Consider the following 25011-nt stretch of genomic DNA (forward strand, 5'->3'; position numbering starts at 1 on the left):
CTGATGGATGAAGTGGAGAGTTCCTGCGTGTGCCCTCGGCAGGGTCACTGCTAGAGCTGCCGCCTCCTGCCCTCGGGGACGCGGGGGAGCCAAGCTCTGCCCTGGGCTGGGCTGGAGACCCCCCGCCGGTGCCGCAGGCCCCCAGAAGGCTGAGGCAGGCGAGGGGCGGCGGATTCCCGTCTGGGTGCGTGTCCCAGCGCGGGGCAGGCGGCGGCCATGGGTTGCAGGGACAGGGAGGTGAGTGGGACGGGGGGGACACGAGCCCTGCGCTGCCGAGACGGACGACTCCGCGTGGGAAGGTCGGAGCCGGGCAAAGGAGGAGCCGTCCCGCGCTCCTGGGGCCGGAACCAATCCGGCGTTTAGGGGTGACGCAGGCTGTGGGTGCCTGGCCCCAGCCAAGAGGTAATGAACCGCTGTTAAACCAGTATAGTAATTAATTACTGAGAGGTACACGCCAGCGGGTTTGGTAAAACACTCCTGAACCGGTGATAGAGCTGTTGCGTTAAGCGTCTACGCTACCGCTGCGTCAGCTGTCTGCACTGAGACAATCGTACACCCATTGAAACAAAACCACCCACCGTACCAGATTCTTGCTAATTCTGATCAAAATCTGCAGCGCGTTTCTGTCAGCGTTCTGCATTTCACGGTAGTGAGAATCTGCTCCATTATATTTCCTGGAAAAATGAAATGTTTTATGCATCCTTTAAAAAAACCCTCTCTCTTTTTATTTGTTGTTAGGTGGACCATCTGATGAGGAAGTGCTGGATATTCAAGCATGACGAACGGACAACCTTTCACGATCTGATTCAAGGATTTGAAACAATTATGAGTAAAATGTAACTCATTTTTTTTATACTGTCAGTTCTTTGTGTGTCAAAATATAAATGCCCAAGACCTTTTGTTTTTTTTAACTACTGTAATTTGTACTCTGACTGTGCTGATGTGTTTAAAGGATTCTTCTTCCAACAGTTTTCCTTTTTAATTTTAGTCAACAGTTGGATCAAATGAATTAAAAGGTATGGAAGAAACAATCGCTTCAATCCCTTTTGCTGCTGCTATTGCAAGGCAGATTTATCTTTACCCGATTACAGTCTCAGCACAATTTGCACGACTCCGATGAATGCAAAGGGCAAGAGCCGCACCAAAAAATGCTGCAGTTCTCTGTGCAATCTGTAGCATTTAAAAAAAGTCTGCTGTGCACGCTTATTCCTGGAATAACTAACGGATATAAGAGGACTTGATACAGTAATTTAATGATTTTGATGGGGTTTTTGAGGAGGTTTTGAGAAGAAGTTTGGCTGACAGTCTATCCTTCACATGCACTTAAATTTTAGTAACAAAAAACCCCCCTCTGGCATAAAAAAATCCAGAGAAGACCAAATAATCAGCTCGAGCTTAACGAGCCTGCAGTTCAGAGCTCGTGCCTGTTTTCGAAAAGGGAAAAAAAAAAAAAAAAAAAAGTGCTTTAGTGTTGCGTTCAAAAAACCAACCAAATGACAAAAGCATGGAGCCGTGTGTATAGTTGTGCTTCTCCTCGAGAAACCTGGAAATTGGCTTTTCCTAACTCAGCCCTCCCCTCCCGCATTCCCGCCCGCTGGAGCTTCCAGCGTGGCTGGAGCTGTGAAACGTGCCAACAACAGGATGCTCTTCGGCTTCTGCTGCCTGTGACCTACAGTGCGGCGAAACGGGTGTAGGAAATCGATTGCACACTTTGGGGATAGCAAAGAAAAGCCAACGGATGGATAAACCTGTGGGGGAGCACTCCCCTAAGACGAGGGGCTAAAGGAGAGGCGCGCAGCGGGGAGAAGAGCTGGAACACAGGGAAGTCTTTGTTACCAGCGGTGCCGGCCGCGGGGCGCACCTCACGCGCGTCCTTTCGGGCTGTGAGTTCTTTGGCCAGCACCTTAATTCATTTTAGCAATTCTGTAAGGCCGGTCGTGCGGCCGAAGACGCTGAGTCTTTAAATAACAGCATTGGCCTTTATTTAATTCGATTTGGAGATTCCAGCCCTGCACTCACGCAGTGCGCAGCGGAGCCAGGGGGAGGGCAGTGGGGCCAGACTGGGACCAGGTCCGATTTGCCGGCGGGACCAGCTTTAGCGTTTAAACTGTAAACGAGTTAAGTAAGGGCACCGCACCCTTGTCTTCTAAACCCGTTACGTATCGATAAACAGTGGTTTAACTGGAAACCTTTTGCTGCCCCGTGACCTAGGCCACACGTTTTTGAGGCTCAGTTCTGGCAATACCAGAAAGGTATCTTTAAATATATATCTATATATATATATATAAAATTGTAATTATGAGCCACACTGAGGTCAGATTTATTTTTACAGTATTACCTGTTTTTTCTTTATGTCACGTAGAAGCCTGATTTAAATCTGTAAGCACTTTGTTACTCTTTATACAAACCAAACCTAATAAAAGATTTTTTTTTTCTCCATGTGTGTATCTTTTTTTAATCATAAATTAAACACAGAACGATTTTTTTAAATCTAGCTTCCATAGGAACAGTGATCGGAACACGGTGTCTTCAAAACAACCTTTCCCTACATTAAATGAGTACTTCAAAGCTAGTCCAGAGATGTTTTCCTCCCGCAGAAATCCACTTTTAAGTGTGTACCAACCATTTATTTTCATTGAAAAGCGTAACAAGGTGAGAAAGTTGCATATACAAAGAGTTTGAACAAAATATTACAAGTGAATTTAGCAATACGCCCATGTGGAACCCCAGAGGAGCTGCTCTAACCCGCGTTGCTGTTTGGCCGTCACAAGCAGTTACTGCCCGTAGGCGCAGCGTGTGCTCGCGCTACAACCCAACCGCTCCGGGTGGGGGGAGTGTTTAACCTTTGAAAATATGTATCTTGGTCACATCACAAAGCTTGAAAGGCAAAGTTTAAGACTTTTTAAAAAAAATAAAATTAAAAATCAGTATTGAAAAATGGCTTCAGTATTATCTAGCAAGATGAAGCGAGACGGAGCCGGGTTCTGGCCTCAATGCTCAGCGAATTCCGGGCAAATGAACTGGGGAGAGGATTCCAAGGCAGCGACCTCCCCCCGCACCCCGCTGCGGCACAGAGGGCTGGCTCCCCGTTTATCTGACACAAACTCTGATTTCAAATGTAATGATTTCAACAGTAACGAGTCCCAAGTCTTCAGCTACAAGGATTAACAGCAGAAAAGAAAGACTCTCGCCTGAGTTGCTTAATGAATAAGCTAAAAATACAAAGTCTTTTTTTTTTTTGTTAAAAAACAGAAGAAAAACAGCAATACAGTCAAGCTGGGAACCAGCGTCTGTGTGGTGCCAGGTGGGGCTGTGCTGACACACGCACGGGCTGCCCAGGTCCCAGCCGGGGGGGGTGAGCCGGGCCCGTACACCCGGGAGAGGTGAGTGAGGAGCGGTCCCTGCTAACGAGACCTACCTCATGCAAAAGAGAAGATGTAAGAAAGCGTGAAAACCAGAGCCAGGCTGCTCCTCTGCTGCTGCGGGTCATCGCTGGGGTGCAGCACATTCCTAAAGTGAAGATACTTGGAAAAAAAACAAATAATACAATGAAGAGCAGGAAGGTGAGATTAATGACACCAACCGTGGAGCACGTCAGTATTGCTCCTGCTCCAACGCTGAATCATCCAGATTCAGAAAAGGTCAGAAAAAAGACACCAGGCACCTGCTTTCTTCCACTTTCTGTTCTCTTTACCAATGTCCCAGCACCTGCTGGCGTAGCCGCAGCCCTGCCGTACCGACAGCACGCCCGGCAGAGCGGGGGACGGTGCTTTGCCACATGCCCTGTTCTACACAGCGGCATTGCCAAACTGTAAATTACTTCGAGCAAAAGCTGCGGATTCTTGGCCTAAAAGCAGAATAAAGGTTACTTCATTGTCCAAGTATCACCTATCCAAATCGAATTTAATGTTGCAAGGCAGCACACAGTATAGCATCTTACTTTTAACAAACCTTTATTGAAAAAAACATCACAGAGGCTCTGGTAATACATTTGGTATATCTCCATTCCAGGATTAAGAGAAATACTAAAAATATAAAGGCTGTAAATGCAGACCTCTCAATCCTGGAAAAAGTAAAGATTGAAAAAAACCCCGCATTCTGAGTTAAAAAAATAAGAAAAAAATTACTATCAAGACTTCATCTTTTAACTTCCTCAGTCTGAGGACAAGAGAAAGGCTCAGCGTTCCCGCCTCGGTATTTTTATTGCTTTCGGCTGGTAAGCGACCAAAACTCACCGTGTTACTTTGCTTCGTCAGCTCCAGCCCACTGTAACTGTCAGTGGCAGACGACAAAGGAAACGCCAGCCCAGCCTTTCAGAAGGCAAGTCAGACTACCCCGAAATGCTAACCTCGTAGCAAGACGTACCCTTTCCTTGGCAAATTTGCCCGTTACAGGAGGTTGTTCCTCTTGGGATACTTACAACCCCCCCCCACAGAAAGAAGAATTATTTGTCTGAAGTTAAGGCAGCAATAAATAGCAGAGGTACGAACAGCCCACCTTCGCGCCCAAAGGCAGGAGTGGTTATTTAGGGCTCAATAAACGCGCTTTTTTTTCAGCGAGGATTCTGCGTAACGTACTGCGGAGCCCTGAGTCTGCTGGCCAAGGTACTCCATGGGGCCAGGTTCCGGGGAGGAAATGAGGTACGAAGAGCCTCGCTTCTCGCTTCTCGTTGGAGCCACCTAAGGACAAGAAGAAAACAAGTGACACATGATCCAGCCCAAATGGTGTCAATAAATAAAGCTTGGGAATTACCAAGGACCAGGAGCCTGTAACCGACTCCAAAGGCCCGACTCCTTCGGCTTTGAGGTCCAGCTATACACAGCTCATGAGTCAGTGTTTGTGCCCTTTCCCTAAAAAAAAACCCCACCTGATCGTAACTGCATTGGTGCCCCACCATACATGCGATTTTGTGAGGGCAAAGGGCTCCCGGGTGGCCCTGCTCCACAGCGCACGTTTGAAAGGCGGTGGCGTAATGGCCATGCTGTTACCCCGTAGTATTGCAGCAGTTCCAGCCAGCTTCGTCCTTTAACGTAAGGCACCAGTGGGCCACCGTTTGTGCCCCTTTTCTTTTTTCTTGGAGCGCTGAACGGGTTAAACTGTCCTGGCACAGCTCTCATGGCAAGTCAGATGCCGAAGGGCTTGGTTACCGGCCATGCCAAAGCCGGCTGGTGGTGCGGGTTACAGCTACCCATCTGCCATTGCAGGCATGACTTTACATGCGGTACCGACGTGGAGAGAGCAACAACCGTTCTTTTAATCAAAACTTCAATTTAACTAACATGCCTCACTCTGACACACCAAAAGGCCTGAGGTGAGGACACCTCATCTTCTGGTGAGGGCAGAGGTGACCTAAGGCTGCCCCAGCAGGAAGGGCCCCTTGGGGTAGGCAAGGCTCAGGTTCAGTTCCTCTCTGGGATCCATCAGAGCAGAACATCGCAATATCCGTGGCCCTACAGCACTAGGAGCTGTACACACACATAGAGCCCACCACCCTAACCAGTGAGTCTTGATCACTCTCTCTTCCCCCCATGTGTCATTAATTTTGTTAATTAAACAGTCACTTTGCTCTAGAATAATGAACTATCTGCCCTGTAACAACCACCTGAACCTCATCTCACCACGTCCTCCTCAACCACACTGCGTATCCTGGGTTAAGCCTGGCTCCTAGAGCAGAAGATCTGGGGCTTTGGTTCATGTTGGAGTGAGAATTTCAGAAACCTTCACGTGTGTCAGACCAGGACACCAATTCCTTAACTCAACCAAAAGAAGAGCTGTGCTGACCAAACGTCCCCCAGCCCAACACTTCCCAGCAGAATGCCCCTCACTGATTCACACTCACAACTCAAACGACCCTCTGCTAAGCCCAATTTCATCTTAGCGTGCACTTGTCATTATCATAAATAGGAATTTGCTTGAGGAACGACTTTTAGTTCCCTCCCCGCCCCTCTCCTGCTCTCCGAACAGCCGTGGGGATGTCGCGGGTGTACTGGCTTGCACGGCAGCGTGCAGCGTCTCCACTGCGTGGTTCATACAAATCTCCAACTGTGCTCCTCCTCGACCTCTGAAACGCAGCCAGAGAAGCAGGAGAAAACCCGGGTTGCGGGGTTAAAGTGAGCGCGCGCGCACACACACACACACGAGCACGCACTCTCAACCCCTGCAGAGCCTCTTGGGGACCAGCCTGGGTCCCGTCTTCACTGAGATTTATCTTTTGAGTTCAGGAATGAGAAAAGCACCTCGCTGCGGAGGCAAACCATACTTCTGTGTAGTTTATGCCAAGGGACCGACCACTCTCATTCTGCCTTCTACGGCATCTGGCATTAAGACAGACTTTTGAGTGAGCCGTTCAACATCACCTCCACATGCAAGCTTTCCTTTCTGGACTGGAGATAAACTGGAAGGTATTAGTTTGCTCAAAGCCCAGACTATCTCCTTCACTTGTTACAATTTCACTCAATTCCAGTCATATCAGAGTTGTGTATTCCTTCTAAATCGCCTCCAAAAACTGGGAATCTCATGCCGAACCCGAGATGCGAGTTTCTGAATGCCAGACCATCATGTGCTGAATCCCGCAGCTAACCTCTGCGCAGCGAAGGGATTTAACGCTGTGATGGAGAAGAGCCACGCAGGAGAGCTGCATTCCCCCAGATGGGGCTGCTGACTTCAACTGTGGCTCCTCTCGGCACGGCCGGACACCGTGCAAAGGGCCACGAGCTGCGCTGGAGGCTGGAGAGCCAGCTCGGTGTCCCTCCAGCAGCGCTCAGAGAGATTATCATCGCTCGCATGGCTGCGTGGCTGGGGCCAGACTCACAAAGGCAGCAGCTCGTTATGCTGACAGACATACTTCCCTGCAGCCGCTCCAAAACAGATGACAACCTGGCTTTTAAGGTCTCTCCCATCCATAAAAATGGGAGTAATGTGATTTAGCTACGACACAAGGGTATAAATTCCTCAGGACTTCTAAGGCACTCGGGAACGACGACCACCTATGCTCAGATGGCGCAAAGCTTTTACCCCCACCGTCTCAGTCTGTGTTAAACCAGCCTCCTGTTACTCCAGCCTCCTTTAAGTTGTCCCTCACAGCTTCCATAGTGTTTCCCCATCCCTCCCGCATCTTTATTGATGAAAACTAAGTGTCTACTGGGTGCAATGGACAAAGGAAGCTTTGCACAATGAGTCTGTCTGAACCAGGCTGCATCTGACATCTGTTAAATATTTCAAATGAAAGCCATTTAAAAATGGTTTTCCTCCCAGGATCCAGTTAACAGTACTGCAAAGTGGCACCCAGACGCTGCTGTGACTTGCTAATGCCACGTCAGAGGTTTTACCCACTGCAAAAAATCTGCAGTCAGGCAAAAAAAAAACCCATCTAAAACCAGTGTGAACCTCCTCCTCTTCCTTTGTTCACTTCCTACTTTATTTGCCTCCTCCAAGGCATTGTTGCACATTCACGCTCGCAGATACCATCTTTCCAAGAATTTTGCTCACAGACATCCAGCCTTTCTTTGCCTGTGGGATTTGGTGGTTTGTGGGCAGCGAGGAGCACTGATCTCCAGGGTGCTGGAGGGCTCCGAGGGACGCTGGTGCCGGCACACCCTGCCCAACCGCTGCTTCTATTTATCACATCCACCAGGAACTCCGTGGGATCCTGGGGAGCACGGGTGCAGTGGAAGAACTGCCTTGGCTTGTCGTGGGTACAAAGTCCACTCGGTGGCAGCATAAGACAAATAAGAAGCGCTTCCACCAGCAGCTGGCCGGGGCTGCCTCTGCAACCACTCTGCTGGGTCTCTCCTCTCACCTTATTTAATGGTTTTTGTGGAGGAAGCTGCAAGCTGCCTGGCTGGTATGGTCCCTGGGCTCCACTGTAAAGTGTAGGCATGACCTGCAAGCAGGTGCTGTAGGCTGGGTAAGATCCACCTGTAGATTCCTAAATGCAGAACGGGATCCATGATAAACCAGAAGTTGAAAGAAAATACGTTTAATAATGCATTTTTACTTGATATAGTAATGAGCGCTCAGTGGATGTGAAAATGCCTGAGTCACATTCAACTGCTAAAAGGAGTGTACCATTCACAGCAGCTCAGGCATGCAGCGACTTCCGGAGCAAAACGTAGGGTTTGGGGGATGATTTACTTTACACAATTCCTTTAAAAAAGAAAAACCTCTGGCTATATAATAGCCTAGGCGAGAAAAAATCCTTCAATAGTGAGACTGGGAAATACTGTTGCGGTGTGCTGTTTCTTGGAAGGAGTACTTTAATACACTCCTGAACTTTACAGGTAGCCTCCGATTGTGGGATTTTAGACAGAGGAACGTTCATGGCAGAGATAAAAGCGTGAATATGAATCCTGGAGAGTAACGGTGCAGGGATGCCCTGCAGAAGGTGACCATGCAGTGCCATTCGTCCCACACTCTCCAGCCCCTCATTCCTGCGGTACCGACGGCAGCAGCCACTACCAACAAAGAAAGCAGGTGTCCAGACTCCAAAAGCACCCCGACAGCTGATGGGAGAAACAGCCAATGCAGACATCAAGAAAATAAAATTATTTCTCACCTCAGCGGCTTCATTTTCAAATTCATCGACTCTTGCCTGGGTAGAGTTATATGCCTGAGCATAATGCTGATACCACTGCTGAACAGCCTCCTATAAAGGAGGAAAAAACCTCTTCCCATTAGCTGTCTACTAAGATGACTCTAAATGGAAACAATTCTTACGGTCTCACAGGACATGAGAATGAATTAAAGGCAAAGCTCCCCCAGAAGCATCAAAACATGTTTAACACCAGTGATAAAAGCTCAAACCAAACATTTAAAACTACATTAAGGGTGCAAAAGATACACAAGGCACCGCTGATACAAGTACAATGTAATTTCTGTTACATGGAAGGAAAAGACAGTACGAACACAGCTGAATGATGACATGTGGCATCTCTGCACCTAAGTGACACTGTTTGAGTCCTTGTCTGAAGTTCATACTAGTGACACTAATATTACAATACTACTGATTTTTTTGGACAGTATTTTAAGGATTTGGGGTAAGGAACTACCTCCAGGAGACATCAAAATGAATTTAAAGCCAATAATCAGATTTAAACAAAATATTCAAGATTATGTTAGTGCTTTCATGAAACACACGGCACAACGGCCCGCAGGACACCCCTCTTGCTTCCCTAACCCACAACTGTCACCAGGTCTGATCTGACTGGGAGGTGGGTCTGGCCCCCAGTAAAGGCGCCTGCTGCAGCGAGCGCCGTGCAGCGACCCCATCCCCTCCTGGCCAGGCTGAGACCCTCCTCGCACAAAACCACCCCCGTGCCCACCCGTGCGCCCGCACTCCGTCCTCCAGACTCAACCCACTCCCACAGCAGCCCTGCTCTACCCCAGGGAGCTTTGGAGCAACACAGATTTCCTTGCCAGCAGCCTCGGAGAGAGGAGCACAGCCTGTTTCTGCCTTCCTGCCATCGGATGAGGGATCGGGCCACTCTGGGGAGGAGGAGGTGATGGGACCAGGGCAGGAGAAAGAGAGACCGACAGCAGAGCCAGGGTGTCTCAGTGCACACCCAAGCTTTCTAGACAGATTACAATCCACTTCTCATATTTGATTTGTATACAATTACATTTCTACACAGACTAGCGATGGCTAATGAAAATATGGAAATACTATTTCACAAAATGTCCCAATGTCTGTGAAACTCAGTACTTGCCCTCAATACTACACCAAAACACTGTCCAGACAAGGGGCAGCCCTCCACCTTAATGGCCATGCTCTGATCACCAAATGGGGCAAACAGTGAAGAAATCCCGTGCAGTGAAACCAGCTGGCAGAGACTGCAAAAATTCCCCAAGCTGTACAGGAACTGCTGGCAGACAGAACACACCCTTCTCTGGGATCTAGCCAAAGTTCAAGAAAACTTTAAAACTTCTTGCGAAGGGAAAGAAAAACTTCATGGTTTTGAAGACAGACAGAAGCCAAGCCAGAAGTTGTAAGAGGTAATTTTTCAGCCAACCGAGCTGAATTCAGGTTCTCAAGAAGCAATCTTCCAATGGTTATAATACTGCAGCTGGGAATGTCTTGAAGCTTCTTTTCACTGGCATTAGGTGTATTTTGTGCTAAATCTATTCTGTACACTGAAAGAGAGAAACTGGCAGTGAAGGGGACCTACAAAGTTTGATGTGAAGGAAAAGGTGGGCTTTAGTTGTAGGAAAGCCTCGAAGAGTGGTACCTGATGTTGGGCAAGGCTGTTCAGCTGCACGCAGGGCTATCAGACCACATGTGTACCAAGAAGCGCATTAAGAGTACACAGAGAAAAACACCGAGCAGCTCAGGGAGGCATCTCTGAGCACATCTCTGCCAAAAATCCTGCTACCGGAGCTCGGGGTGACAAACCAGGCTTCAGAAGAAAGCGCTGCAAAACAACATACCTGTGTGTACTCCCCATGCTGTTGAGAGTAACTAAAATAATTTTCCATTGCATGTTGTGATGTAGTTCCCTGAGACACAGCAGCATCCACGATGTTGTTCGGAAGTCCGGTCTGCTGTGGCGGACTAGAGGCTTTGCTGGCAATTGCTGTTCGTAACATAAAGAATTCACAAGTTTGTATAAACTGCAGAAATTAGGTTGCACTCTTGTTTCACAATATTCTGTGATTAAATCAGAAATTTGCTACTTCAGATTAGGCTGTGCTCAAAATTAACCACTGCTACTGATAATTGAAAGGCTTTCTAGAAGTTTGTCTACACCAGTAAGCCCATTAACTCTGAAAATTTACCCTTCCCAAATAAAATATTAACTATCAGGATAGATCAGATCGCAATTTCAAGACAGACCGCAAGACTTCCTTAAAGATAAGCGTTGTGGTCACTGAAATGACTTGCCAAACAGAATAACAATTTGCCACACTCCCGTCAAGGAGATTTGCAACTAAAACCGCTAAACATTTGCTTACCTGGAAGACATATACCAGGCAACACACTTGCCAAATTCAAGTAGGGGTTGGTACTAAGACGTATTTCTTTCGGTGGTTCTCCTAGCAGCGAGGTCTGTTTTTTCAAGGGAGTCTGCGAAACAATTGGACAGGGCAGTTTGCATTATATTCCTACAAAATTTGTCAGAAATAAGGTAAGTGTCCCAGCAGGATTTTGAAAAAAGCTTAGCCCGATGAAATGTATCAGGAAAAACTTTCAAATTAAATACTGGGGACAACTGTCTGGACACATTGCTTCTATTTTTTTCTTGCCAAACAATTTTGTAGGAATGTTTCTCTTTAGATTGTTAAGTTACTGAAGGATATTAAAAAACCAAACAAAATAAAACCTTTTACACTCAAGTAAAGGCATAATAATCACCATAACGACTCCAGATGCAGGGAATTAGCATTAAGTACGTGGCCAAGACAAAAATCAACTCTCTTCACCCAAGCCACAAGCAAATAAAGGACAAACGAACCCTGGCCTGGAGAGATGCCACTGTCTGCACTCTGGCATTACAACACCTCTTACTGATCACTCCATTTATAAGCCCGTACTTAAAAGGGGAAAATGTTTATGAGTGGAAATGAAGTGCAGGACTGACTCACTCCAAACCACCAGAAGTGTTTCCTACGAGGGACTAAGAAGGGTATGCTACCAGCTTACATCCCCTTAGCTTACGTTAGAAAAAACAAGGACGAAGCAGCCATAGCAAGTTACATAGCTTGTCTGAAATACGTAGCTCAAAGATGTTTGTATAATATTCTCCTCTATATCTATTCTGCTCATCTTTTCAAAGACCATTAAGGAAAAAAAATCCACTATTTTACGGGATTAATATTATTTTCAGTAATATAGTATTAATCAACAAGTTTTCAAAAAGTGAGACCAGTTTTCAAACACTAAAAACTTCAACAGAGTACTGAAATTCATCATTTTGATGCAAAAGCAGGCATTTAAGACAGCATGACCATTCAGTATCAGCACACAGACTGCGGCTGTCTCGTCAAGGAAGTAAGTTTTGCAAATTGGGCCTTCTGTCTACTGGTGCAGAAAAGGAAACAATTAAATCATCTCCCAGGATTTAAAAAAAGAACTCCTCCTGGTAAACAATATTCATACAAATAAATGAATGATCTAGTCTTCTAATGGTTTAATTACATTCCCTTTTAACTACATGAAATGCTGAAATAAAACACTGATTTTATCTACGTATACACATACACCCTATGTATCTTCCCCACGTCCCTCTATACACAGGTAAAATCCCCCTTCATTGCAGTAAAAAAATTGATTTAAAAATTAAAAAGTCTATTTTCTGAAGTAGGACCAAATCTATCAAAGCTGTCTTAACACTTGGTGTATATAATCTAATCACTTCAGATGCTTCAGAAAATATGTAGGGAAAATATAGATCTGACCTGAATTAGGAACACATTTCCCCATAAATGTCAAAGTATTTCTGTATATTATAAAAAAAAGCAAATTCTGTTAATGACAAGAAAACAGTGCTGAAAATTAGCCCACTCTGGTTCAACTTAAATCCCATCCCATCATCCTCCCACCGCTCGCCTTCAAGGAAATAAAACTGATACAGAGTAAGAATACGTCGGTTATGGCTAAGAGGTTAAGGATTAAAAGTGGAAAATTCACACACGCAACCCCCCCACCTGGCAACCCAAAGGCCCTACACACCACCACAACTGCTCCTGATTAGTCATAAAATTCAACCACAAGTTCAAATTTCAGTCTTTTAAAAGGGACATTGCCTTTGAGATAATTTCATCATCAAATACTATGAGGCATACACATGGAAAAAAACCCCTCCAGCATTGTAAAAAGATTCCTTTGTTAATTCATTTGGACCACCAAAGAGCATTATTGTTCTCTCCCTATTATTCATAACTGAAATGACCTTAAAATGTCTCATGAATGATCCTGTGATCCAGCAAATTTTACAGTGAAGAACTACAATAAGCAGTTGCACTTAACTCTTAGGCGTGTTAAAATAAGAAAGAGAAAATACACACACACAAAAAAAAAAAAAAAGAAAATATTTTTATTCAACGTTCCTTACCCCCAAACTGGTATCAGGACTTTTTAGTTGATTTTGTTGTTTGGCATGTCCAGCCCGCAAAGCTCCCGCAGAAAGATTTGTTAAGGTCTGATGATAAGGCTGTGATCCCGAGACAACCGCTTCGGTAGTTGATTGTTTATCTGGAGCATTATTTTGCCCTGGTATAGCTTGTCCAACAATGTGCTGATTCGGAAAGAATGGCAGCATGCCCATCCCCGCTGCTGCCGCTGCTGTTTGAATTGGAGTCAGATTAGATGCTGCAGTCAACCATAAATGGAGAAACTTTTCTGTTAGACAAGATTTATCAGTACATTTTGTTTGTGGTTTTTACCAAGTGATGAGAAAAACATTGAGAGATCTATTTTACAGCTGTCCCAGAAAACCAGATTCTGATGATAGTTTTTATTCTTTTACCATTCCAGGAGCAAACAACTCTATTTAAAGTTAATACAATAGAAGAAAACTGTGACCTTTCTGAACATTCACTACGATAATAAGTTACTTAATGTTTCCTGTCACTTTCAAAAAACGTATGAACAACATCCTAGAGGATCCAGTATTGGAACAGAGGGGGAAAACCCTACCTCAGGCGGCATTAGGAAAATTCTTTTTACCAACAAAAGGGCTAGAAAGTATTCTCCAAAATTAAAATCAAGACATTCGGAATAGGTTTCTTCCCCGCCCCCCACCAGCCTCTCCTTGCTCCTGGTTACTACCATTGCTCAAACCACGTCTAGAACTTCCTCTCAGCGGAGGATACAAAACCGATGCATTAAGCAGTATCACAACTGGTCTTTCCTCATAAAAATTGCAGGCATCACTGGCACAGAAACTTACATTCAAAACTGACATCTGTCACAGACTGGATGTCAAAGCTCTATCGCTTAATGAAAGGAATGCAAAACCCCCCTTATTTGCAGTGCCTCTTCAGCTACTCAGTTTTATCTGTTTTGAAAGGACAAACCCCAAAATTTTGGTCCTAAATAAAAACATATTCCAAGTGTACAAAAAATGGTAGTAACTGAGCAGGCAGAGTATTTAACAACCTGCGAATATTCAACCAATGCCACGGTGTGCTCTTTCTTCCCTGACAAACAGTTGAGAGAAGCCGGGCAACAAGGCAAGGTATTTCAAGTTTGTTTCCTGCTTAAACCAGCAGGTTACAGCTGGTTATACAGATACGTAACTCGTTACCTTGCTTAACTATAAACCTCTGTAATGTGCATTATTGTCCAGCTCTCTGCCTACCGTACCGTACAGTGATAAGGCTCAACATATCCTTGCTTTTGCTACAGTGGGAGAAAGTAAGGTGCATAATTTCAAGCTGAGCATTTCTACTGATTTCGTATGAAATAAAACGTCATTTACACTTAAGAGCTTCTCCACGGGCTCCCATGCCTGAACTCACTGATGGCATTACCCCTATTCCCAGTACTGTCTGAAGTAGCATTGTTGGAGGTTCTCCCAGCAAACCCGGTTTCTATAAGGAAGAATAGAAAACTGTGTAAATGATCAAAATAATCTGCCTGTTGCTATTTATTATAAATTTCACATTCAGTTAATCTTTTTAGAGACACTAAACCGTTCAATTATACTAGATGAAAAAACATATTTGTTTTAGCAGTTCTAAAAACGTCCGAAGACGGTTGAAGTTAAAGCGATGACCTTACACTATTAGCCTGAAGGTTTTCAATCTTCATCAGCTGCTGCTGTGGCAAGGGTAGGTGAGCGGGGCTCTGCAGCAGTAAGTTAGATGTGCTCCCCAGAATTGAACTCTGTGAAATTAATAAAAGAAGCTTTAGTTGACAGTCACGGAAAGCAGTACATTCTTGAAATACTTTCAGATGATACTGCTGAAAGAAATTTAAATTAGTTTCTGAGTTAATACAGCAAAGGAAAATAACTATTTCCTCCACAGAGCTAAATTTTTGCTTCATTCATGGAAAGTTATTTCAAGTTCTACTAAACTCCTTTCCTCCTAGTGCTTTTTTTCACCTCACAACCGTAAGTATGCTTTCTGATGGCTTTTAAAGGATCAAGAGCATACTCCAAAGACAACCCAGACCCCACTGCAGCCCCTGTGTCTAAGCCAACAGGGACAGCCAGATGTGTGCGAAGCCTCGGCAGACAGACTAGATAGATAGGGGAGTTACCTACGGTGCCAATAAGAAAGATGAGACACATGGACTTCAGGGGATTACGAGCTGTATGAATAAGGACTTCATTGTTTATTAACGTTTGGCGTGTGCCTTGCATTGCAATTCTAATACATAATCTCTGCCAAATATCTATACAGTTTACAGGACTCGGTTGCAACCAGCAGGGACTTTCATCCCTTGCTCTTCATTTTCAAAGAGGAATATCCAGATACGTTTTTGCCCCCTTTTTAGTGGCAACTATCTATGTGAAATTCTATTCCAGAACCATTAAAAACCTTACAAATCACAGAATTTTCAATTCTGTAACATATTAGTATTTCTCGTTCAAAAATTCTACATCAATTTGCCACCAGAATTGAGCCACTTAATGAACAATTTGGGGCACCACATTCAGACTTTGCTACTCAGCATTATGTGCTCTGGCTAGCACAGTGGCTTAAAAGAAACCTTATGTCCACTCTGGATGACAAAACCACATTATGAATCATGCTTGCTGAACACAGGCTTGACACTGTCTTTCTGGCAGCAGCTCCTGAGCATGACTTGCCAGGCAAAATATAGGTTGCTCTACAAACCTTTCTGTACAGCGGTGCAAGAATAAGATATATGGGACACTGACTGTGTCAAATCACGACGAGTATGGCCTTCCTCATTTTTTTGATATCTCCTACGTAGGAAAGGTCACCAAAACCAGGTAATGAAGATGGAACCCAAAAAGAAGGCAGGTCTCCCCATGCACGGCTTTGCAGATTTCACAGCCTCTCACAACACATCTCACAAATATTTTCAAGCCTAGGTTGTGTGTCTGTGTGGTAGGGTGAAATTCCCTAGGGAAAAACCCTCTATGCCTACAATATAGTCTTCTGGAGTCAGAAATGCACGATTTAAAACAAAAACGTGCCATATATAGACTAGTTACACATCTGCTATTTTAATTGTCTTAGTGATTTCCAGTAGAAATTATCCAGGGCCGTTTATTGTCACCAATACCAGTGGTTGTTCCTTCTAAAAGTGGTTATGTCAACAAAGAAAACGTGTTAGTTCAATTGCAAAACTTTCAGAAATACAAGAATGGAAAATCAGTTCGGTTAGAATCCTCAAAAGAAATTCTCTGGGTTAATAAAGATTTATTAAACTGCTGGATGACTGAGGAAAACACATCACCGAGAAAGTTTAAAATGCATTATTGTGGCACATGATAATTGTAACTAAGAGAAATTTAAAGAAAGAAGTTGAAAATTGAAGTTGAAACTACCTCCAGACTTGAAAGATTACTGGATGAATAACCCATTTGTTCAAATTCCCCTCTGATGAATCTTTTGTTATCAACTATATTATAATATTGTAGCATAATCATTCTAAAAATATTGTTCTCACCATATTACTTTACAAAACCTTGAATAGAAGATAGCAAAACCAAGATACACAGGAAGCCGAATCGGTGTGTGACTGGGGAGGTGGGGAGAGAGTCAAGCCGAGACACTGCCTGTTCCTCTATCTTGTGACAATACTGAATTTCCAGACAATAAAAATAGTGACCCAGTTCTTTGACTTTAGAGAATACTCTGAAATAAGTCACTGAATAACAGAAAAATGTGCCTAATAGAAAGAATAGGGATAATCAGATCACTGTCAACAAAATTCAGGCTATTAGATCGGGTTTGGAGCTAATTAAATGACGGGAAGCTCCCTGGAAGAGCATTAGACTTGCAAGTCTCTCTAAAGAGAAAACACGAACTTGTTTGACTTGCAGCACTCTTAAGCCAAAAAACATTGGATCATCATCAATCACACTGTTAACTGTGTACAACATGCCTGTCTCCAGCTGTGATTAGAAAACATTCACATTGCCTTCCAAGGAAGCACAGACTCTCCCAGGCTGAAGAGGGAGCAGCAGTAACTAAATATACCAATTGAAAATGTCACTTAAATAAAAGAAGTATAAGCAAAGAAAGATGTATTTTTCATTGTACAGGACAAAAGCAACTCATTTGACAGGGCAAAATTATGTACTATTGATTCAAAATTAATATATTCACCTACCAGTTTTTAACAGGAAAACAACAGAAAAGCTAAATATACTTAACATAAGGAGTATCGCTGCATTGTAATTAGGACTTTTTCTAAGATCTTTAAGTTTGCGTCTGCCAAAAGAACAGCAGAAATAACAACTAATGCTTAAGGGGATTTTATTTTTTAAATGGGAATTTCTGAAACATCAGAAAGAGTAAGTCAAAGCGATTGACTCCAGTCCCTCATAGGTACTTATGAAAATCCCCGCCATGAATATTAAAGGCAAAGTTTGGCTCCTGGCAGAGCTGGAGAAATCTCTGATAGAATGTGAATACAAGGTGGCGGCCCAGCAGGCTGCTGGCCAAGTGTGCTGCTGCAGGGAGGAGTTCTGCTTGTGGCTGCCACTCCACCATATTCTCCTCTCCAATTTCTAGGGCAAACTCATCCCAAATATCATTTATAGTATCTTTGAGAAATTCTGGTGTCCATCTGGAATTATAGATACTCCGAGAACATTTAAACACTTACAACCTTGGGGTGTTTTTTTTTTGACTAAGAAGTAACATCTGCAAATCACTATTTTTTATGGCATATATAGCGCATTTTGGTCCCTGCAAGCTTTAAAATGAAGATAACGATGCTAAGCTTGTTGGCTTGAATAAGTTAAAACAATCAAGTGTCTATAGGAAGTGTGTATGAGCAGTTCCAAAAGATGTGCCATGCTCCTGAAGCTCTAATTTAAAGGGGATTTTTTTTGCCAGTAATGGCGAGTTGTCTCTACGTCGGCAGGTGCTAGCAAATCAAAAGCTCAGTAAGATAAAATAACTCCCTTGTGGATAGTAAGCACAGTCCGCTCTTACATCCCCGTAGGCATCTCGTTATTAGAGTGCTTTTCTTAAAGACAGCTTTAAGAAGAACACTTGATTTTAGTTGTAATTTCTTAAAATTTTGAGAATATTTTTCATCTAAGATCTCCACAAACATCTATTTTGACAAAAGTTATTTTGACACATACCTGATGAACTTTATTCAACTGCAAAAAAGGTGGGCCGACTGCTGAGTTTATCAGGTGAGGTAAACCTGCAGATGCTCCAAGAACTGTTTTAGAAACACAAGAAAAAGGTGCAGTGTTTCATAAGTAAGTTAGGCAAGTAAAGATCTTTATAAGAGTTATTCTATATTTTTCATATTTGGTTTCCGTGAAGCTTTCCAGTGTAATAAAAGTCACTATAACGAAATCTTTCAGTACACCCAGCTTTGATCTGCAATTAACAACATATCAGAGATCAAATGTATTCTCAAGGCGCTCCTTTAAAGCTGAGAGTTTGACTCAAAGATGCAGAAAGGCCTGCAGCTGACTGCACGACCCCAGCATTTTCTAAAGTGCTTTGAAACATCAGCATTAGCTAAAGTGTTTCTTCACTAAAGTGTTCACTTCACACACCATTTCTGTTCATCTTCTGTCAGTAGATTATGTCACAAACTCCTAGCTGTGCCCCATCTGACTCCTAAAAAATTATCTGTTCGCATGCCTGTTCCTAATAATTTCACCATTCGCAATGTGATAAGATTGTTTTTAGTACGTTCATTCACACCCATCCTACTGAGAAACCAGAGAAATGTTTTTGGCTAACGCTGTCATGAAATGCTGTGTACGACTACGGCAGCATCCAAGTGAATAACGATTTACACTGGAAACAACAGGAGAAAAACTCAGGCTGCAAAATTCAGACCTAGAATCAGATTTAAACTTGCCATTTTAATGATGTCTGCAAAAGACATTTCATTTTAAACCCATTTCTAAAACAAACACTCAGAGACCACAGAGTTAACGTGAGGACGTTTTTAGGTAACACTAGATTTTACCCAGACACAATACTGTAGCAATCCATTTCTTGCTTTCGCTTTCATAAAATGTGAGTCTACACAGACACACTGAAGCAGCGTCTGCACAGATTTTAAAATCTGCTTCTCTCCTTTGCTGAAAGCCTCATATCACCAAGAACGGGCTTTGGGTTTTGTTAACTCAGTTTTAAAACAACTTACCAGGTTTCACAGCATGTCCACGCAACTGGGGCTGCAGTAGCATTTGCAACATTGCCGGATTATTAAAACTTTTCATAATCTGCACTGGATTTGGCTCTGGAAGCAAGCCTTTCCTATTGTTCCTCATCTCCAATTAAGAGAGATACAAAAATGTTAGAATCGGGACAATACAAAGAATACATTTAAATCCCTCAAACTTGTGTCGTTGTAAGGTACATATTTCATTTTACACAAAAAATAATCCCAACATGTCCTTCTCCGTTTTCTGCTCTTTTCCGTGCCCCTTCTCTGTCAAATTAAACGCCTAACAAACTACTCTCCCAAAACTTCAAGCGTGTTATTTTTCCCGAGACACGTTTCTTTCTTCCCATTAAATCAAGACAGTGTTATCAATAAAGGAGAACAGGAACACCACATGATATCTTAGAATAGCACCACTCACGTCTTTTATAAAGATGTGGGCTAAAGCTAGCCGAAGTAATGAGACTGTTCTGCTTCTACTTTTAAGACAGCTTCATGCAACACTTATCACATCCAATTTTCTAGAAAATAATCTGATAAGACATGTGGGTGTAAAAAGCTTTCTTCTATATCAAGCATGAAATTAAACTATTTCTCCTACCTTGAAATTTATCTTAAAACTGACAAATTCTTGCCTCTCTGTTGTAAACCAAGTTTTAGCTTGTCAAATGACTCCACTTACAGTTCCTCCTCTTTTGAACTGGAACAATTTCTCATACAGAATATTAAATTTACTAAAATCCCAGAGCTATGTAAGTACAACTTTGTGATCTCTTATGGCCCTATTTTACCCTTCCTCCTTGCAGAATCTGGCTATGCTTTTCCTAGGAAGGAGACTGAATTGGGCTGACTAGATTAAAAAAAGGCTAATGCTTCCAAAAGCTTGGCCAGTTTTCCTAATGCAAAGCATCTGAATCCCTCTGACCCAACTCAGGCAGCTCAAGGTGTATCAAACTCATTCTGACAACAGATTCGCAAAGATCTTACCATCCTTTGCGCTGCTATAAGCGCTGCTAACGTGCTTCTGCCTGGCGCTCCCGGAGCACAGTACGACACCTGGACTCTCTTGCCTTTGATCGTCATGCCATCGGTGACTTCTTGTACTTTCTCAGCCTGCTCTGCAGTTTCATATTCAATCACCGCGAAGTCACCGATATAACTGTCTTCATCCTGAGCAAACTGAAACAACATTTCACAATACACTGAACAAAATGCAGAATTTCAGGAACTGCCTTGCAGTATTTTCACCTATTGCAAACTCCTTCACAAATAGCGGGCATCCTGTATTGATGTCTGTATGTCTTTTTCTCAGACGTGCTCTCAGATGTGCAGATGTAAGCTGAATATCACAGTCTCATTATACTTGGCATGCACGCTCTATCTACTTGATTTACAACCTTCATGTCAATCTAATCTCATGGAGAACCTGAGCTATGAAACGTATTTAACACACATTTTCAGAACAAAGAAGGAATGAGAAGGAAATTGCAAATACAGCTGTATGCTACAATCATTTTTATTTTTATTTTGCAGAGTAAGAATTATAAACTCATTATTGTTCAGTTTTTAAACCTACAATAATAATAATGCCATTCATCAGACTACATGGTAGTTGTTGAAACATGTAACAATGCAAATTCCACTGATATATACTGCCTTTTAGGAGAATATGAAGGCTGTGGTTGTATTTAATGCCAAGAGAAGATGCCAGACTGATCAATCAAGCAGACTGGAAACAGGCTTATGTGTCAAACAATGCTCTGTCCTTTGTCTGCAGAGTTTTATAGCAGAATGAGCAGATTTAAATCAAACAAAAAAAGGGGGTGAGAAGGGAGGGAATAAAGCTTTGGCAAAAATCTCCAGTCCCAAAATGAACAGAAACGATATTCTGACACTAGCTCTGATGTGGAAGAGAGGAAATCTCCTCTAGATTTCACTGGACAAAACCAACATATTCCCAACTATTAGGCCCCACAAACTTACACTAACAATTGAGACAGAAATCTCAAAAATTTTGAAGAAAACCAGGGTGGTCAGATGTTTAATGCCACTGTTAATGGCTGGCCTCTGGGATGCGCTCTGGAGAACACACGTATTTTGATATATAAATACACACATAGATATGCATATGCTATGTATATATATATATGTGTGTGTGTCTATGTGGAGAAGCATTCTATTTTATTTTGACATCAGTTTAGCTGCACTGATAAAGACCTGACGTATTTGTGAAAAGAGTGGTTTGCGGCTATGGAACGTATTGTTGTTTCACCCACAGTTAAAAACTCCCTTAAGACGTGAAAGGGCAGCTACCAGTATTCTTGCAAACAGACCAGGAATTTTTAAACTTCTCAAGTAAACAGGTACTGAAGCAAAGCCCGCTGTCCCTATCTAGGTAACAGTGGAGAACTCCTAGTGACAATTTAAGGTTGATGTAAGAAAGGGATGAGGTTTTCTGGTCCATTTTCTGGAAGAAAAGAACAAAGCATGTTCCTCTAAGTCCTAGGAAATGCCATTTTTCTAAGATCCATGTAGACGTTATCTGGCTTCAGCTCTTCTTGACAGAACATTTCTGTTGTCAACAGTGGAGAAATCAAATTGATTTTAAAAAAATGGTAACTCTGGAATCAAATGAAATAAACCAGCATTTATTTCATGATTTCAGCTAAGAATTTCAGGTGAAAGATCATATTTACATGATGAAATATGGCATCAGTTACCAGCAGAACTAAGCCATGAAAGCAGCACATGACAGCTACATTAAAGAAGCCATAACAGGGGATGGGCAAAATGTTCAGAGTGACCCCACTGGAGGGACAATCTAAGTGCAGGAGTGGTGTGAAGGCAGGATTGGCAAAGACTGGGAAACAGAAGGAAGGGAGAGACTGATGTCATGATGACGTAAAATAACAAGAGTGTGAATGAACATTTTAATGGTTTTTCTGAAACGTATTCCTTCTTCCAGGTGAAGTTTTCCAGACAAAGCGCTCCTCCTAGTCGTCCTCTATTGTCGTGGCTTGGGCTGGACTGGCCACTGAAGGAACGACAGATGCTCTCTTTAATCTCTCTCCCTTCAGAGTAGAATGAGAGAGACTTATGGATTGAAAAAGAAACTAAACTACTTCAACAAAATATTAATAATAAAATAAAGGTAACACTATTAAATAAGAATATAAGAAAATAATGAAATATAATCACTGAGAATAAATCCTAGGTTATCATAAGTAAACCTATTTTTCTTCTATTATCATACTTCTATGATCTACCTATTAGTCTATTACACAGTGTGTTTATACAAGTGATAGGTAAAACGATAATGTGCCAAGAATGTTTTCTTGGATATATTTTTGACTGGGTGCCTATTTCCTGATTCAAAAGCACACTGTTTAATTCCCGTATTTTATAGAAAATGTATTTAGTGACATTTACTGATAGAATGCGTATACAAACAGCCCCTCCTCACCTACACCAGGTGTAACCCATGTATCATTATGATTTAAGAGGGAAGGCAGAAGTCAATTATTAAGTGCAAGGTAGAATAGTGTTAGTAAAAACATCTTTATCAAAGAAGCCTGTTATTCTTTGAACTTCAGAATTTTGAAAGAACGTTGAAAAATTGTTGGGAGAGCTGATAACAGCCTCTGGATTATCTGACAGCTGGAAAAATGCCCTGAAGTAAAAGACTTTAAAAGATCAATCTGTTTAGCTAATTAAACAAAGATTGAGTGAGTGACTTGATTACAGCATTTAATCCCTTCTTACAGGAAGAAAACAGCAGGGACCAAAGGCTCCTCAAGCTAGCCATCAGTGAGGTGAAGCTGAAGCCAGATACCTTCAACTGAGAAAACAGACACAGGTGCAAAGTAACAAGGGATGGGCAGTTTCTGGAAAGAGTTACTTCCAATTTAGGTGTACTTGGATCACACAAGTACAAGGATGTGCTTGCGGCCAGCTACAAATTACTGGGGCTCAAAAAGAGCACTAGGGAAAATGGGATGGCCTGCAGGTGGTCAGCCTAGACAGCCTGATGGACCTTCCGGTCTTAGATGCTGAGAATCTCTGATTACTTATCCCTGAAGCTAATCCCCGGGCAGCCTTCCAAGATACTTAAGGAAAAAAAAAAACAACAAACAACTGAAGTCATACCCAACCGTGTGACTATAAAGCAAGCTTTCTTTCTACTGCCTGTTTATGGTACTCTGGTCTGCACCACTTCGAGGAGCAACATTTTATTTGTGCTCTAGTATCTTACAAGCCATGATGATGAGAAGGAAACCTTTCCACTGGCAAAGGCTGGTAAGGATCTACCTCTTCTGTACCTGCAAAGCTTTCCAAAAGAGGTACCACTTCTACCACTGGGCAAGCCCAGCCAACTACGAGATCTCAAGCCTACATCTTCTCCAATTAGGGAAAAACACATTAGATATTTGCAGATGTTTCTTAAATATATTAATTATATACACACATATATATATTCTTCATCATCTATACTGTTGCACTGTGGTATTCGTACACTCTGGCTTGCTTTATTGAGCAATAAAACCATCATCAGCATTTACTTTAAAAGCTCTCTAAAATATTTCTAAAATTATTTTCAATAAAATACATGAGGAGGGGATGTCTTATAAACACTTTATTGGCACTTCACGGGGTCACTTAAATGACCATGATCTTCCAAAAGATACAGATTCAACATACCTGGCAGAAAACAGGTTTATACTTTAGTGAGAAAGCTTGGATCAGTTCTTTTGAATCAACGTAGTCTTTTTGAAATTTATCTACACAAAGGCACTTGGAGTGAATAAGATTTGTCGTCAGCTGGTTCACATCCATCCACTGTGCAAAGAGAGTGCTCTCGTCTAACTGTTTCCCCAGAAGTTCCAGTCTCGCCTTTGCAGCGGAGTCCTTTTTCATGTATTCCACAAAGCCATAGCCCTTTGAATGGCCAGTAACTTCACTATAGACCAAAAAACACCTCTCGACATTGCCATACGCACGCACAAGTTCTTCAAACTCTTCTAATGTAAATGAAATGGGCAAATTAGTAATGCACAGCAAAGCATCTGTTGGTTGGAGTTGCACGGATATTTCTTTTCCCCGAAGAGAATACTGGTGAAATTTCCGAATTGCGTTTTGAGCCTGCTCTCCATTTAACAGAGTAACGAACGCTGTAAGAGACCAAAACAAATTACATCACCGACCACAGCTTCTCTCCAGCTACAAAGGTAATTACTATAACTCTCCCAACCTCCAAAACCCACTAGTATAAGTCACAGGAAAAATAAGAGTTTCGGATTTATCCTGAAGATGCAACAGATAGAGAGAGATGCTGTAATACATATTTTTAAATTTGACATTATCAACTGGACGTCATGAGTAATTAACTCAAAAAAAGTGACTACAGAAGCAAAGATACACACAACCTCACTACTTGTAACACAACAAAATTTTATATTTGGGAAACAAAAAGCAATTAAATTTTCTACTGAAGTCAACACATAACTGATTCTACTGAATTTCTTTGAAGACAGAATCCATAAATTCTCACTTCAGGGGTTAATGATCTTTTTTGGGTTTTTCAGTTCATAAAGCACTTCATACAATGACAGAATCACAGACTGGTTGAAGCTGGCAGAGACCTCTGGAGGTCATCTTGTCCAATCCCCTGCTCAAGCAGGGCCACCCAGAGCTGGTTGCCCAGGACCATGTCCAGATTGGTTCTTAGT

General features: G+C 42.6%; 2 protein-coding genes across 6 annotated transcripts in view; one reads left to right on the forward strand and one right to left on the reverse strand.

The window, feature by feature from the left end:
* JAK1 (Janus kinase 1) overlaps positions 1–2437 on the forward strand; it is a 65727-nt gene extending 63290 nt beyond the window's left edge. For 2 of the 3 annotated variants that reach the window (XM_063344445.1, XM_063344446.1), the window contains exons 25-26: positions 739–836; positions 989–2437. In XM_063344445.1, the coding sequence (XP_063200515.1) occupies positions 739–836; positions 989–1013 (123 nt within the window). In that variant the 3' untranslated portion in view covers positions 1014–2437. Of the gene's footprint in view, positions 1–738 lie in introns of all 3 variants that reach the window. The other variant, XM_063344447.1, reaches the window with a different exon arrangement.
* A 195-nt stretch (positions 2438–2632) lies between these two features.
* RAVER2 (ribonucleoprotein, PTB binding 2) overlaps positions 2633–25011 on the reverse strand; it is a 37438-nt gene continuing 15059 nt past the window's right edge. Inside the window, exons 3-12 of one of the 3 annotated variants that reach the window (XM_063344373.1) lie at positions 23984–24453; positions 20273–20464; positions 19265–19391; positions 18234–18316; positions 14717–14821; positions 14415–14526; positions 13047–13273; positions 10948–11059; positions 10423–10568; positions 2633–4679 (exon numbers count right to left, since the gene is read on the reverse strand). In XM_063344373.1, the coding sequence (XP_063200443.1) occupies positions 4533–4679; positions 10423–10568; positions 10948–11059; positions 13047–13273; positions 14415–14526; positions 14717–14821; positions 18234–18316; positions 19265–19391; positions 20273–20464; positions 23984–24453 (1721 nt within the window). In that variant the 3' untranslated portion in view covers positions 2633–4532. Of the gene's footprint in view, positions 4680–10422; positions 10569–10947; positions 11060–13046; positions 13304–14414; positions 14527–14716; positions 14822–18233; positions 18317–19264; positions 19392–20272; positions 20465–23983; positions 24454–25011 lie in introns of all 3 variants that reach the window. The other 2 variants (XM_063344372.1, XM_063344371.1) reach the window with 2 other exon arrangements.

Source organism: Chroicocephalus ridibundus, chromosome 8 (assembly GCF_963924245.1).
Source record: "Chroicocephalus ridibundus chromosome 8, bChrRid1.1, whole genome shotgun sequence".
In the NCBI taxonomy this organism is placed as follows: Eukaryota; Metazoa; Chordata; class Aves; order Charadriiformes; family Laridae; genus Chroicocephalus; species Chroicocephalus ridibundus.